Source organism: Aulostomus chinensis, chromosome 6, assembly GCF_037954235.1.
Source record: "Aulostomus chinensis isolate RoL2024-O1b breed Wild chromosome 6, RoL_Achi_v1.0, whole genome shotgun sequence".
NCBI classification, from domain to species: Eukaryota; Metazoa; Chordata; class Actinopteri; order Syngnathiformes; family Aulostomidae; genus Aulostomus; species Aulostomus chinensis.
In genome coordinates this window covers 27715973-27731444 of record NC_141325.1, presented here as the reverse complement: position 1 = coordinate 27731444, position 15472 = coordinate 27715973, and the positions used below count along the sequence as shown (strand labels likewise).

The 15472-nt window shown below is 45.1% G+C and overlaps 1 protein-coding gene across 1 annotated transcript in view; it reads right to left on the bottom strand.

Annotated features, from left to right (window-relative positions):
- Nucleotides 1-3784: 3784 nt before the first annotated feature.
- Nucleotides 3785-15472, bottom strand: part of hmcn2 (hemicentin 2) — a 40731-nt gene continuing 29043 nt past the window's right edge. The window contains exons 50-81 of the mRNA XM_086207326.1: nucleotides 15342-15423; nucleotides 14971-15107; nucleotides 14747-14888; nucleotides 14522-14666; nucleotides 14272-14399; nucleotides 14014-14170; nucleotides 13802-13923; nucleotides 13550-13714; nucleotides 13340-13447; nucleotides 13117-13251; nucleotides 12906-13040; nucleotides 12387-12656; nucleotides 12099-12289; nucleotides 11801-12014; nucleotides 11588-11722; nucleotides 11319-11509; nucleotides 10596-10677; nucleotides 10240-10410; nucleotides 9981-10133; nucleotides 9657-9794; nucleotides 9292-9413; nucleotides 8952-9192; nucleotides 8802-8861; nucleotides 8578-8697; nucleotides 7275-7409; nucleotides 7014-7133; nucleotides 6784-6909; nucleotides 6229-6357; nucleotides 5847-6140; nucleotides 5626-5745; nucleotides 5412-5538; nucleotides 3785-5253 (exon numbers count right to left, since the gene is read on the bottom strand). Coding sequence (XP_086063452.1) covers nucleotides 4875-5253; nucleotides 5412-5538; nucleotides 5626-5745; nucleotides 5847-6140; nucleotides 6229-6357; nucleotides 6784-6909; nucleotides 7014-7133; nucleotides 7275-7409; nucleotides 8578-8697; nucleotides 8802-8861; nucleotides 8952-9192; nucleotides 9292-9413; nucleotides 9657-9794; nucleotides 9981-10133; nucleotides 10240-10410; nucleotides 10596-10677; nucleotides 11319-11509; nucleotides 11588-11722; nucleotides 11801-12014; nucleotides 12099-12289; nucleotides 12387-12656; nucleotides 12906-13040; nucleotides 13117-13251; nucleotides 13340-13447; nucleotides 13550-13714; nucleotides 13802-13923; nucleotides 14014-14170; nucleotides 14272-14399; nucleotides 14522-14666; nucleotides 14747-14888; nucleotides 14971-15107; nucleotides 15342-15423 — 4974 coding nt within the window. The 3' untranslated portion in view covers nucleotides 3785-4874. The remainder of the gene's footprint in view (nucleotides 5254-5411; nucleotides 5539-5625; nucleotides 5746-5846; nucleotides 6141-6228; nucleotides 6358-6783; nucleotides 6910-7013; nucleotides 7134-7274; nucleotides 7410-8577; nucleotides 8698-8801; nucleotides 8862-8951; nucleotides 9193-9291; nucleotides 9414-9656; nucleotides 9795-9980; nucleotides 10134-10239; nucleotides 10411-10595; nucleotides 10678-11318; nucleotides 11510-11587; nucleotides 11723-11800; nucleotides 12015-12098; nucleotides 12290-12386; nucleotides 12657-12905; nucleotides 13041-13116; nucleotides 13252-13339; nucleotides 13448-13549; nucleotides 13715-13801; nucleotides 13924-14013; nucleotides 14171-14271; nucleotides 14400-14521; nucleotides 14667-14746; nucleotides 14889-14970; nucleotides 15108-15341; nucleotides 15424-15472) is intronic.

The following is a 15472-nucleotide window of genomic DNA, read 5'->3' as shown; positions in this document are numbered from 1 at the left end:
ATCAGCTAAGCTTTTATTAGCACTCAACAGACTTTTCCCAGATCGCTTCATCAAGCACATCACCCTCCTTTCAGCTCTTTTTCAGCAACTCATCATCTGGGTCTGTAACTGCCAACTGTTTAAGAGTGCGTCATTTACTTTGTCTCTCTGGGACAAGTTGGGGAGCGTACAGTTGGGTTTTCCGAACTTTCTTACAGCAAGGAATACCTGCTGTGTCTTGGAATGAAGCTCAGTAGGACTGTGAGGCTGAACAAAAACAGTAAAGTTTAATTGCTTTAACCAAAAAAATGAGCTAAAATACACTAAATTGCTCTGTAAAGCTGGGGGGTGATGATTCTCCTCTGGCTCATCAACCTGAGCGGGACCTTTATAGCAACCAGCATTACACATGCATATTTAAGCAATAGTTCATACGAAATCCTAAAAAGCTCAAAACTTTTATGGTTGTAAGTTCATTGTGTGGTCAAACAAGGGTGACTGATCTCAGGCTAAATTGAGGACTGTGGAGATTTGACTCATCGAATTGTTCTGTCTGCAGGTTTTTTTTGGTTAGGTCTGATTGCTTCTACCAGCTCATTAGTGAGTCCCTGTTTCTCTCTACATCCTGACTGTAAAGCAGTAGGGGAGTTGTTACTGGTAGCCATCGCTCAGCTTTAAGCATCCATTTCCACTAATGCTCAGTGTTTTATAGTAAAGTGGAAAAGGCCTGTAGTCTGTCTCCCAGTATTACACATGCTCCTGTGAGTTGGTGCAGCTTTATCGAGCCGTAAGGAATAACTAGCTTCAAATTTGGTGTGCAGTCCTGCTGTTTTTTTTACAAAGATGGATGCTTGTCTCTGCTATTTTAATGCTGTATTGTAATGTGATATTGAAGATGCAGCACATGTTATGTTAATCCACTTCATGTGCAGTAGACCTCACAAAGATTGAGCTTGATGGCTGTTTGTTTAGAAACAGAGTTATCAGGAATTTACTTCTTGATATTTTTGTGGCTTACTTTTACGGAAAAGTTGACGGTGCAGTGTTTACTGTTTACATGTCTCTACTACGAAGTATGTGAGTATTTTGTGGGCCCATTTAGTCATGACAAGAGTAATGATACTATTACGTGATGGAGATGTTAAATAACAAACACTGCTTAACTACCCACTCAGCAAAGTCAACTGTCAATGTCAACAGTCACGTTCACTAATAATGACCACATCACGTAAAACAGCAAAATGCTAAACAACTCCAGGCAACAGTGAAGCATCAACAAACAAACACTCAGCTCAGGTCACATTGATGGTCTCTGTTACTCATTTCCAGGAAACAAAACAGCAAAAATGAGTTCTGTATTAGGGGGTGACTAACCGCTTCAGCATTTCAACTGTGCCTTCTCGAGCAATAACATTGTGCCAAAAAAATGGATCCCATATAAAGGTGTTTATATGTGAGTTTTGCCAAATACTTAGTGATTCACTTTTTTATTGATACGAGAGGTAACTTTTAACCCCCCCGTCGTGTCTCTTCTGTGCATCTGATTTTTCTCCCCCCCTCAAGTTTTTAGAGTCTGGTTTCTGTCTGAGCTTTTTAGAGGCTCCAACAACATCACGTTTCTGTTGTGGATGTTTTTAGTGTTGGATGTTGGTACAGGTTTTGTAGATCCTGACTGACAGGATGAGGCAATGGTTCGGTTTCTCTGGAAGCACCCTAGACTAGTTTATCTATACGTCAGATCTTCCAGATCATGTTTCTGTGTTGCTTCATCCTCACATCTCAGAAACTGCTGGTCTTCTCTGTGGTGTGCCTCAGGGTTCCATCTTGGGTCCTATATTATTAGCCATGTAATGCTTCCCTTAGGTCAAATAATTAGCAGATTTAGAGATGTTACTGATGGACTGGATGTCAATCAACTAAACACAGATAAGACTGATGTTCTCATCACTGCTTTAGACATGACAGCTCCCATGGATCCTTTCCTCAGCCAGTCTTACTGATCTGAGTGATGTGTTAATTAGATTAAAACTGTCCAGCATACTGAATCACTGAGTTGTGCACGTTTTGTTTTCCATGATGAAATATTGCAAATATCAAGTCTGTAAGTATTTATTCATGATCTTGTGTCCTCCCAGTTAAACTACTGTAATTCCCTGTCTACCTGTCTCAGCAGGTTATCTCTGACCCATCTGCAGATGAACCAGAATGCTGCTGCGAGGCCGTTTACTAGTTCCAGCAGGATGACATACATCACGAACAGGGTCTACCAGAGATCCCTTGCTCTCCTGCATTTGAAGTAATGACTCCTTTCTAAAATTTCTCTCTAAATCAGACTTTGTCTCACCCGAAGAAGTCTAGAGCTTTGCGTATTTCTTTTGGGTCCTCTGTTGGCTGTGTTTCTTTTATTTTCTTCTGGTACAGTTTTATTGTCTTTGCTTTATTGTTTGTGTGCTTTTTTTGGTCTTTTGTAAAAAGAAAAAAAAATTCTCTTCTTTTGCCTGTGAGGAACTTTGTGGATTTATTTCTGTGAAAGGTGCTATGCTAAATAACTGTAATGGCTTATTGATTGCGAGAAGCGGCTCTATATCTCACTGTGATGAAAATGAGGTGACTAAAAGTATCAAGCACTATAAGCACAACGGTACTGCTGATCAAGAATAATCAAAGGCCCGCTCCATCTGCTCAGCAGCTGAGGGACTCCCCGAGCAAAGAACTGTTTTAGATTTAGCACAGACTACCTGTATCCAATGTAAACAAATGTTGACAGATGTATGACTTCCTGACAACCCTGCATTAAAAACTCTTTGTTAGAGGCACATTAAAACACCAGATTTCCCTCTTCTCTGCAGACTTTAAGTTAATGATACTTATTAAAGTAGTGCCAAATGAAAATGTTTTTTTTTTTTTTTTCAGTTTTGTGGCAGGTAGCTGCTCCTTTTTTGATCAGTATTTTGCTATGTGTCTGTCCCACCAACTGAAATCATTTATAGTTTCTCGATTCAATTTCCAGATCAAACGTCATAATGTGTAGTATGTCTGTTGGATGATATATGAGTACATGATGGATAACAGATCTGATCGCCCACCTCTACTGCCTCTCATTCAGATCAAGGTTCATGGAAAACGGTGTGTTTTTATTGTCCTCTCACCAGGTTTTCTTTGCTTTTATCGCTCCCTGCTTTTCCAGGTACAAATGTTCGCTCTGGAGATGATGATGGATCTGATGTGGCGCTTCAACGCCCACTTAGGTTAACGTTCAGTGACTAGCCAGTTGAAGTTGCTGGCACAGCAGAAAATCTTTGACCCTTAAGCTTTTGCTGCCATCAGACTGGACTGCTGCAACCTTTCCTCACCTCTCCCAACACAAATCTGCTTATCCCATGTCAAGACATTATTTACTGTAACTCTGTCATGGCTGGGATCATAACACAAGTTTCAAGATGCTGGTGAACTTCCATTTTTGTGTTCCGCAGGAAAACAAGTGACTTTATATTCTGTGTACCTGCGGCACAAACACAGAAAGGAGGCTCATTAGCACTGACTGAAGCGATATTGAATACTTCCCTGTGAATATAGAGCACTGCCCACCCCTCGATGACTCCACATCCTTGGGAGTAGCTGATTTTCCAAATAACTTCAATGTTTGATAATTAGGCTATATATCATATGCCGATATTGTGTGTAGTACTTGTGGAATTTTAACAAAACAAAAACAAAAACCTGTCTATGCTATTTACTAACCAAATTGTGGAGTAATAGCAATTACAAAAGAGTTTTATTTAATTTATTTCTACAAATAGGAGACACTCATTTACAGTGACAGAGAAATATGTATGAGTGGGGCCAACATTTCATTGGTTGGGTTGTTATGAGCTTTCTTGGTTTTCAGAGTCATTTCATTCAACAAGTTTTTGTCTTGACATCACAACCTTGACATTGAGCAACTATTCCAAATGTCAGAATGGCTGTGTTTAATGTCACAAATGCAGGGAAGACATTTGTAGCTGCACAGACTGTAAGCGCAATCCAACACTGATCAGTGAGTCTGGAAACAGGTTTGTTTTCCCTTGTATCACCAGCACCAGTGAAGTGAATCGTAGCCGCTCAGTCACATGAGTACATTCAGAAAGGCACCTTTTTAAGTTATTTACATTATTTTGAAAAAAAGAAAACATTATAAAAGAGTACAAAATAGATGCAACACTGTCACGCTTATGTTCCTCTGTGTCTTTGCAAGTTTGCCATGACAGAGGAGATGACTGGAGGCTGTTTGGACCAGTGACATGTTCAAGTGGTTTAAATAAATTAAAATAATGAGGGGAAACAGGTTTCCTGTAACTGTCAAAACACTGTCGAATGCCACTGCTGGTGAAAGACTGACTTGTATTTCAAAGGGAAGACTGCAAAAGCATTTTCATGTCAGAATCCCTAAATTAGACATTCACCGTTTGAAACCAACACACACACACTTATGAAATATCAAAACATTAAAGAGCTCCTTGTAGTTCCTGACTAATAGTGAATAACTTTAGTGCTTGCATGAAAATGAGTTGCACTGCAGAATGCATTTCCTGTATATGACATTGATTAGAAGGAGGCACATATTTTCCAGGTCGAGCATGTGGTCAACAAACCATTGTTCATCCAGCAGTCAGGGATGTCTTCAAATGTGGTAACCTACTGAGGCAACTTTTTAAAACAATGTCTTTGCTCTTCACAAGATTATTTCAGTCACATTCTTTATGAAGCCCACTGATTGTCCTCTATCTTGTATGTTAGAGCTTCTTTATAAGGCCTACAGAGTCCAAGGCACAGGTCTTTGGGGAACCATCTTGTGTTAAAAGACATCCCGAGGCCACTGGGGGGCAGAGTCTTCTCTACAGCAGCTCAGAAGCTCAGTAGGGATATGACGAGATGGAGATGTAGATGATGAAGATGCTCTGGTAGGTGATGCGTCCCTGCAGTGAGATGGTGGTGGCCTGCACCTTCAGCCGCACCAGTCCTGGTGTGTCCAGAGGCCGCAGCGTGAAGATGATGCCCCTGCCTGCCTCGTCTCTGATGCCGAACACACGGCCCATCACACCCGCCTCCGATTCTTGCTCAAGTATGTTGAAAGATGTGCGTTCTTGCAGGACGCCGGACTCGGAGAAGGCTGACAGTCTTACCACGTTGTGATTGGCCGGTATGCCAGAGGGGAGGGTGAGCAGCTTATACTGAAGTAGCAGGTGAGAGCCTCCAGTGGTACAGTCCAGAGAGCAGGGTCGGTAGCATGTCCTTCAAAAGGTCCACAGATAGATGTCAGCACCACATCTCTAAGGCTGCAGCTGCTAGTACTTGCCTGCATATGTACAGTGCTATATTAATCCTAGTTTTTACAGTAAATTTAAATATAGTGGAACTACTTTCAAATACTCATCAGTGATGCCATTTACCCTGGACTTCTTCCTCTCTGGTAGGATGCAGGACAGGGTGTATCCAGGCACTGGTATCCTCCTCTGGTATTAAAACACATCCGATTGTGTCCACACTGAATGCCTTGTTCTACACACTCATCGATGTCTACAGGGAAAGAGAGAGAGAATAAAAGCTTAACTGTAGTAATGAGAGGGAGGGTGAAAGTTATGTCATCAGGAATCAGACTCTTGCCTTTACAGCTTCTGCCGTTAGGTAACAGCTGGTAACCTGGGGGACACACACACTGGAAACTGCCAATCGTGTTTCGACACTCATGCTGGCATGGCTTCCTGAGCAGACACTCATCCACATCTGTACCGAGAATAACGTCATGGCAAGGGTGAGACTCAGGAATATTTTCAGCCTGTTTTTAATGTCAGGTATGGTGTTTTCTGGGAAGACTACTCACTCACCGACACATGTGCCGTCTCGGTTGGTGTATCCTACAGGGCAGCTCTGCCTGGTGATGCGGGACACTCCGTGAGGTCGGGACAGGATGGGCCTGCCAACGGCTGACACCAGCTGTGGGCGGAGTCTTGCTCTGACTCTGGTTCCATTGGTGAAGGTGGTTCCTCTCTCCAGCCCGGCGCATGAGCGCCCGTCCCCTAGCAGCACCGTCCCGGGTGGACACTGGCATCTGAAGCTGCCTGGCACGTTGCGACACTGGTAAGCACACGGGTTTGGTGTCTGCTGACATTCGTCGATGTCTGTGATGCAAAAACAAAATTGCAATTTGTGTTTTTCCTGTACAAGTCTTTTTTTTTAAACATGCAACAAACACAGCAATTTTCCTACCCAGACATGGGAGGCCGACTCCCTGCGATCGGTAACCTCTGGGACACACACAACCATAACCTCCTACTGTGTTCTGACAGATCTGAGTGTAGCGACACATGTGACTCCCATCCTGACACTCGTCGATGTCTGAAAAATTGACAAAGGTTTTTCAGACCTTGGCAAATGTAATGAAACATGACTTCAATTTTATTGTGAAACACATGTAAAAACCAGACCAGCAAGAGGACTGGTCGCCTTCGTCTCGTGCCAGTGCTGCCATTAGGAATGGAAGAGTTTCTTGAGAGTAAAACCCCACTACTATAAAGTTTGTTACATCCTCTCATAAACAAGATCGTTCTTAAGTCAAAGGTGTCCTGTCACGGCTTGCTGTTTCGTGCCTCTAAAAAATCTAGCAGACTTCCTGTGAAATCGGACACTTTGTTACGCAACGTAAAATTTAGTGAAGAGGCTGGTGGAGGATGTCACATTTATCTTCCTTGGTGAGCACCTTCGTTATCGTCTCTCACCCTCTAAATAAACCATGTGAGGAAGAGCAAACAAAGTGGGACAAACCCATGCAGGCTCCATTTTCTGCTTTGGTCATGCCGGTGGGACAGCTGTCGAAACACTGGTAGCCCCCGTCTGTGTTACGGCACTGCTGGTGAGCCGGGCACACATTCCTCAGACACTCATTGATGTCTGTAAAAGAAGCCATTACAACAGAGCGCTGATTGCTTGTCAGTTCATATTTTCAGCTAACTAACAAAATAACAATCCCCTAAGTGTAAGCAATGAGTTCTAACCAATGCACTGGTGTCCTGCCAGCTGGTATCCAGGGTGGCAGATGCAACGGTAGGAACCCAGAGTGTTGAGACACTGATGCTGACACGGCGAGAGAGTGGACTCTTGGCACTCATCCACATCTGAGACACACAATTCGACACATCTGGCTTCATTAATCTCCAGCTGACATCCAGTATATAAGATATGTAAGAGATGAATTGATTAAACGAGAGCAGGGCAGGTCCAGGACGGGAGAAGAGAGGAGATTAACGGGGACTTGCCTTCACAGCTGGTTCCGGTGATGCTGGGCTTAAATCCTGGTCCACACTTGGCCTGGCAGCGGTACGTTCCTACTGTGTTGACACACTGCTGGTTGTAGTGGCACATGTGGGAGCCCTGGGCACACTCATCAATATCTGCACGACAGCAACATCGAACGAGTGTTAAACCAAAGGATTGTGAGAGGAACCTGGACTAAGAGACACTGCAAGTTCACATATACAGTATAAACTACAATCGTAGTTTTACTTTTTCCATTTAAGGTCCAGAGTGAAGAATTTAAGATCAATCAGCAGAAAAGTAATATAATATTCGTAACATCAGTGTATTATCACTCAAAACCAATTATCAGTGTGTTAGAATGAGGCTAAGCAGTTCCTCCTCCACAGAGTCAGCCAAGTTGCATCTATGGCAGCCCAGAAAAGACAAAGCAAAGACATTTCTTTTTACTAAATTCTTTAAGTAATTATCTTTATCATTCCTACTATTTAAGCTTCGACCTCACCAAATACAGGAGATGGGGGTTTTCTTGCATGTTTATCCACCGTGGCATTACTTCAACTAAGTATGTTGTTGAACTCAGCTCTAACTCTTGGGTCAAACGCCACGGAACAACTGACACGCAACAGCTGGATGCAGAAGAGGAACAAAGCGATGATGGAAGAGAGCTGGTCTGGACAGCAGAGGCTGATGAGAGGAGATTTGAGCTCGTCTTCTATTATAGGCAATGAAAGATCTCTGTCCGATGGATTAGATAATGATGGGCCTCTGTGAGTGAGGTATTATATGTCTGCAAATACTTTGGACACCATCGCTACCATCGACAGTGGAGTCGTCCAGGAATATATTTGAGAGCAAAAGGAAAAGAGGTGGCAGGCTTCCCATTTTATTTATAGGTGTTACCACCCTGGTCACATTACAGTAAATGAACATTTCTTGCAGCTCAGACATTAAAGTGCCAGCTCTGGAACTACGTCCAGACCACCGTAAGTGTGCTACGCCCACCCCTCTACAGAAGGACTCCAGTCTCTTTCTTTATGAATTCTTTATGAACACAGCAGCTTTCCTGTTTCTGAAACTTAGTATTTGAGAAGATCTGAACCTAAATTTTTGCTGAATGTAGGATCATGAATGACCCATCATGCAGGGTTCTGTAATGATGCAGTGATGTAAGGGGTTGCAACCTGCAACTCCACCACTAGATGTCACTACACACTGGTCCTTTGACAATTTGTCAGGTAATTGCATACAAAAACTCCAGTCTGTGTGTGTGTGTGTGTGTGTGTGTGTGTGTGTGTGTGTGACCTTGACATGTGTTTGTCTCCATAGAGATGGTGAAGCCAGACGGACAGACGCAGGAAAAACCTCCCATGATGTTGTTACACGAGTGAGAGCAGGGAGACTGAAGCGCACATTCGTCTTCATCTAATAAAAACACGTTTAATCATAATTAAATGGTGCGGTGACAACTTTTAAGAGATAAATGTGATCAAACAATAAACGAGGCAGGGGAAAGAAAAGCAGCGTACCGGCGCAGTAGGAGGCCGTGTCAAGAGTGAAACCTTTAGGGCATGTTTCTTCATAACCATCTGTTAACAAAAACGTTCAGTGTGAGCTGTTTCATCACTCACATCTAACATGATGAAGTGATGGAAAAGTTTGTCAAGTTTTCCGCTGACCTGGTATGAGAAGCCTGGCAGTGATACGGAAGTCTAAAGAGAGTGTGAACACATTATAGACGCTGTTCATCCCAGAGACCTTCAGCAGCTGCAGCAGAGGGCCCTGGCGTTTCTCCTGACCCTCATATATAATGGTGTGATTACAGCGCAGCACCATGGGGTTTCCTCCTCCCTGGTGGGTCTGTGAGGACCACGAGTACAGCTGCCCCTGGCCCGTCTGCACATATGACTCATCGAACTCCTACCAAAAATGAGGTCAGAGGAATTGGAGAGGAGCTTAAATGTGTCAAAAAGAAATTCTCAACAGAGATGTGAGGTCATTTACAGTTTGAACACACACCTGTAAGCTCAGATGAGACGTCGATAATGAAGGCGGAACAAATCCGTTTATTACAATGTCGAGTAGTAAAACTCCCTCAGGATCCACACCTCTGGCCACATGGGTCAGACGGAGGATCTCCCCTGGTTGGAGAGATTAAAGGAGGTAAGATCATCATCCTGTAACAGGCCAAAGAGATGCTGATGCTGTTGCTAAACAATGGTGGTGAGTCACGCCCTCTGCTGGTTATTTTGTAAACTACAAAATGAAAAATCACAATGACAAATAACCTGTTTAAGTTAATGTCTGTGTGTAATTTACCCAATAATTAAACACTGTCTTCATTCATGCAGATTAACATGCACCCATGTATAAAACCTACTCACCAGTTTCAAACTCCAGCTGAGATTCCTGTCTGAACTGGCCCTGAGTGAAGGAGAAGCCATTCCTGGCCTCTCCGCTCTGGAGCACGCTGGTCCAGTAGATGGGAGCAAACACGGACACCAACACCCGCAGCAGGGGACCTAAAGCATGAGCATCGGTAAACTCTGGGCCTGTTACAGCACCATGGCAACTGAAAATGGTCCCTGAAACTACCGTCACACAAGAACTCCAAGTCAGAATATATTAGTGTTTAGCATTTTCAGTGACATGTAGTAAATAAGATGAATTAGACATCAGTTAGGGCAGTAGCGTGCACGACTACTCACCCACACTAGGAGGGATGTGGTCCAGGCGCGCCTGCAGGGTGCTGCTGCCCTCCTCTGCGTCGTCTGTGATGTTGGCCTCCAGGAAAGAGACACCAAACTCCCTCTCGTTCACCATCCCTATCAGACTGCCTCTGGTCCTCCGAGGAGCTTCACCTTTCACCAACAAAGACACCACACAGGCAGAAAATAGTGAGTGATATCTGGAAATGGGTTTTCTAATCATATCTCAGGAAACATTCTAACGGTGAGTCAGTCCTACCAGGACAAAGACCAGCGTGACATTGCCTGGAGTTGATACTGGGCCCGCTGCATGATCGGCCCCCGTTGGATGGCTCAGGGTTGTTACAAAGTCGAATACGTTCTTGGATGCCTTGTCCACAGGTGCTACTACAGGGACCCCACTCCTCCCAGTTAGAGTAGCCTCCATTGACTGGAAAAGAAAGCTTGCTATTTTATTAACCTAAGAACAATTTCTTTTGTTAGGAGGGGAAAGGAAAAAGTCCAGTGAGCCAAGGAAGGTGGTTGGAAACTTATCATTTATAGTTACACAAGAAAGACAGGCTTTGTTGCTAATGTGCATTTAATGTGTTTTTATGTAATGTGTGTATAACTCACTCTGAATCTTGAGTGTAATGGTCCTCTCAGCGGTTCCAGCTTCACTCTCAGCCACGCATTGGTACTGGCCTTCATCTGCAGCCTATAAATCAAACAGGTTAATGAGAGTTTAGTGTAACTGGCAGTTATAGGAACAATTATACTCTGATACCGGCACAAACATCCAGGACAAATTGCATTTTGAATGTCAAAAAAAACTTTTATAACTAAGGAAAGACATTACAGCACAAAAAAATGACATTTTCTCCTGCACAGTTAGGATTGTATTCCACTGAATTCTTGGTCGTAATAGGTATTACAGAAGCAGAGAGAGGAGATTTGACATTACAGCGCTCTGTGGGAAGGGCAGTCATCTGTCTGTGAGAAAGTCTCAGCTGCAGGCTGTGCAATTACTGCAGCAGTTGGAGAGATAACAAGGTTATTGGCTCCGGGAGGCAGGGCAGAGTCCGGGAACGTCCAGCTCTCTGTTCCTCTCTGCACACTGTTGCTAATGCTGTTAGCCTCCCTGACTGAAGCGCCTCCAATCTGATTTGGGTGGAAGCAGGATGCTGCAGGACAGTTACACACTGTTCCAACACCCAAAGGGACTTTAGATGAAGCTTAGTTCTGATCCATCGTGACAATCATTTGTTGATGTAAATAATTTGTTCAAAGAAGCTTAATCATTCAAACTTAAGGTCACAGATGTTACACCAAGCAAGCAGTGGGGCCAAGCAAACTCACAGTGATGCTGTAGATGACCAAGGACCCGTTGTGAAGCGTTTGCATCCGGAGGGAGCGGAAAAGTGGTTTTCCATTTCGAAGCCAGCGGAGGACTGGACTGGGGTCTCCATGGACTGGACAGTCGAGCACAGCAGAGCTGCCCAGGATGACTGTCTGAGACATGTGGGCCTCCCCCTTCAACATGGGGGGCTCTGAATATGACGTGACGTAGATTTAGACAACAACCGGAAGTTAAAGCAACATTGCTCAATCAATAGGATCAAACCCACCTCTGATACGGATGAAGGAGAGCGCTCGTATGGAGCCCACGCTGTTTTCTGCTATACACACGTATGTCCCTGCGTCGCTCATGGTAATGTTGTCAATAATCACGGAGCTCCGGCCTGCCTCGTCTACACTGGCACCTGAGAACACATTTGATCTATCAATCAATGAGACTGCATGATGACGGCTCTGTCTTTCAAGTATGTGGAAAACAATACCCAGGTAGGGGGTGTTGTTGACGGTCCAGGAGATGACAGGAGAGGGTGTCCCCTGAGCGTGGCAGGACAAGGCCAGGCTCTGCCCTTTGTTCAAGGTCACATCCCCCGGCAGCTCCTTGAAGGCCGGCCTCATGTTGATGGACAGGCGGATGTCTTGTCTCACGGCGCCGGCTGCGTTTGTGGCCACACATGTGAAGACCCCAGCATCTCCTGGCTGTGTGAAGTGAGCAGGAATCAATCTTAGACCAGAACAGAGAGGGGAGCCCACAATCTAGAACAGCAGCCAGACCCGGCTCACCTCGGCCCTCTCGATAATCAGCTCTCCTGATCGCAGGGCAGTGAATTTGCCTGGAAGGTTTGGCACAACTGCACCATCCTTCTCCCATGATACTCGGGGTTCTGGTGAACCCTGAGCGGCACAGGGCAGCAACGCCTGAAATCCCTGAATGACTGACAGCTCCGTCTGCCCAGGAGGGATCATGGGTGGGACTGAAATCCGAAATCCATAAACATAATTGTTTGAACTAAACATGTTACAGACAGTCTGTACGAGGTGAAGTCAAGCCGTGAGAGAGCCTTGTCTCACCTTGTATAACCAGCCTCATGTCATGGCTGGATCTGCCTGCAAGGTTCTTGGCGGAACACGTGTAGAGGCCGGCGTCGCTGCGCTGGGTGGATGTGATCGCCAAGGTTCCATTGGCATAGATATGTATATGAGCGCCCTCAACCACAGGCCGCCTCTCTTTGTGCCAAGTGACTTCAGGTTGCGGCTGGCCGTCAGCTGCACACTCCAGGCTGACTGGTTGGCCCAGCACAGCGGTGTACTCCACATGAGGCACACTCAGCACCGGGGGAACTGAAACGTCAAAATTTTAAAACGACATATTTTGATTACACATTGTAAACATGAAGAATCAGCCAACTGTCTGACAGCTGATGTACGATGGCACGTCTGTCTAAAGGTCCATTCATCCAGGATGACGTTATTGGTTTTTGCGAGGATTAAATCTGCTGCTTTTTGGTATCATGAGCGCTTTCTCCAACTTGCAGATTGTCACTGTGAATCACAGTAATTGTCTCTTTTTTCATTGCTAAGTCATATTACCTTGCAGGACGAGCTTGGTTCTGCCCAAAGCAACACCAGCTTCATTCTTTGCCAAGCACTGGTATGTCCCTGCATCACCCAGTGTGACCCGGGAAAACTTGAGGGCGCCGTTGGAGAGCACAGCCAACCTGTGACCTGTCGCACACATCAAAATAAATACAACCTGTCCGATGCAGTATTTGAGATGTGTTTTGATCTTCCTTGTAGTCACCTGCTGCTATGGGAACACCTTCTCGTTGCCAGCTGATGGACGGTCTCGGGAGTCCCTGAACCTCGCAGGGCAAGATGGTCCCATGATTCAACACCACTTCTACTTCTTCTGGCATTGGTCTGATCTCTGGAGGCTCTTTTTGCATGGAAAAGCAAATATGTTGTTATACATGTGTCGTTATACTTTGTGATAAATGCTCAATCCAATAACAGTGGGAACCCACCTTGCACAGTGAGGGAGATGTGTTTGTGAGCCACTCCAGCTGGGTTGCGGGCTGAACAAGTGTACCTGCCAGCATGACTTGGCAAAGCAGCCATTATCTCCAACACTCCTGCAGTGACATAAATACAAATAATAAACAGATTGATATTCCTTAATGATAGTCCTGAAACCCTCATCAGAACTGCTACAGCTCCTTAGATACTCATCTTACCAGTAGGAAGGACATGAAAACTTCCTTCTCTGGATCCCAGTTTGGCTCCACCCTTCGTCCAGGTGATGGTGGGCTGAGGTCGTCCTTGTACGTGACAAGGCAACACGACAGGAGACATTTTCACAGCTGTGATGGTTGTGACATCATCTTCAATAGACGGTGGAACTACAAGGGCAGGGAAGGGAAGATTAATCAGTTCCAGTTTAGAATGACTCTACAATCTGTTAGCTGTCCACATGTCAACATCAGTACCTTGCATGTTGACCTCAATGACTCTGCGCTCCTCCCCAGCGTCGTTCACAGCGGTACACTCAAAATACCCTTCATCCTCATTGGATGGTGACAAAAGAACCAGGGACCCAGAGGACAATAACCTGCACAGGAAAAACAGTGTCAAGTTCTATGTCCTTATGTCTAGGAAACATGTGACTCATGCTGGTTGTGTATTCAAGTTCTACCTTTACCTGTATGAAGTGGGTTGCTGGCTGATATCGAGGGGGGAGCCATTCCTTTTCCAGGTTACTTTAGGTGGGGGTACACCTGTGGTCTCACAGCTCAGGACTGCTCGTATCCCCATGGTTACCGTCACGTTGAATGGACCTGGACCGATTGAAGGACCCACTGACAGAAGACACAACAGATTCAAATTCATACTATCTGACAGTAAGTAGTCAAAACTAAAATCTGCACCAATAATTCAAAAATCCTTTCGTTTCATTTACCAAATACCCGAAGATCCATTCCGCGGTGATCTGAGCCCGCCTGGTTTGACACGGTGCAGTAGTAGCGACCTGCATCGCTTAGCTGAACGCCATGGATACGCAAGGAGCCCTCAGCTAACATAGTGTACCTGTAAATGAAAAGTAGAGATAGGTTCAAGCCCTCTGACCTTTATTGTGCTCTGTAAATTCCCTCATTGACAGAAATGATCAATGGATCAAGTGTGCAGCTGTGTCTTCTATAAGTGAGTACTTGTTGTTGTCCTGAGTTATGGGGAAGCCATCTTTTCTCCACATGATTGTAGGAGATGAGCCATCCTCAACTTCACAAGGTAAAACTGCATCCTGGCCAATGTGTGCCGTCACCACTGCACTGCTCTCCTTTATTACGGGAGGCACTAGAGAAGTAAAGAAATAAGCCAACATGGTAATTTGGAGTAAGTATGAGGAGCTATTTTCAGTTCCATGACTGACTTACAGAGAATCTCCACTGTGAAAAAAAGACTGTTGCTTCCAGCCATGTTGGTGACCACGCAGCTGTACTGGCCGCTGTCCTCAGGCTTGACTTCCTGTATCTCGAGGTACTGCCCCCCCGCCAGCCACTGAATACGACCACCCAGCTGATTTGATAGAGGAAAAAAGACCTTCATCAGTCAGAGGAGGTGGCTTTATCTTTAAAACCTGTTTTTGCTGATCCTGTACCTGAATTTTGACGTCATCCTTATACCACTCTATGGCAGGAGGGTGGTTGCTGTCAGACAGGCACTCCAGGGTCAGATGTCCATTAACCGGCACTGTCAATGTCCTCACGTCGCCAGAGCCAAGGAGTGTCGGCGGGACTGAGACAATCATCATAATACTCTTCAATACATGTAAATGCATGAAAATTCACACAATATAATGGCTGTGCCTGACAACGCTACAGACGGAAAACCCTATTGCCAAAGGTTAGTTTTTCCACAGCTGTAGGATTATCTATGCATCCCAGAGTGAGTAGAGGAGGGTGTTTGTTGGGGGGGGGGGGGGGGGGGCGTGATGTATTTCTTCATTGTAGAGAAATAAGCTTGTGTCACCTTGGACCCTGACCCAGTGGTTTCGTCCATCCTCTCCAGCAAGGCTGCTGGCCAAGCAGGTGTACAGACCTGCATCCTCCACCTACAAAGTAATGACATTCATCAGCTTGAGTGGCCTCTGAGTAACAATG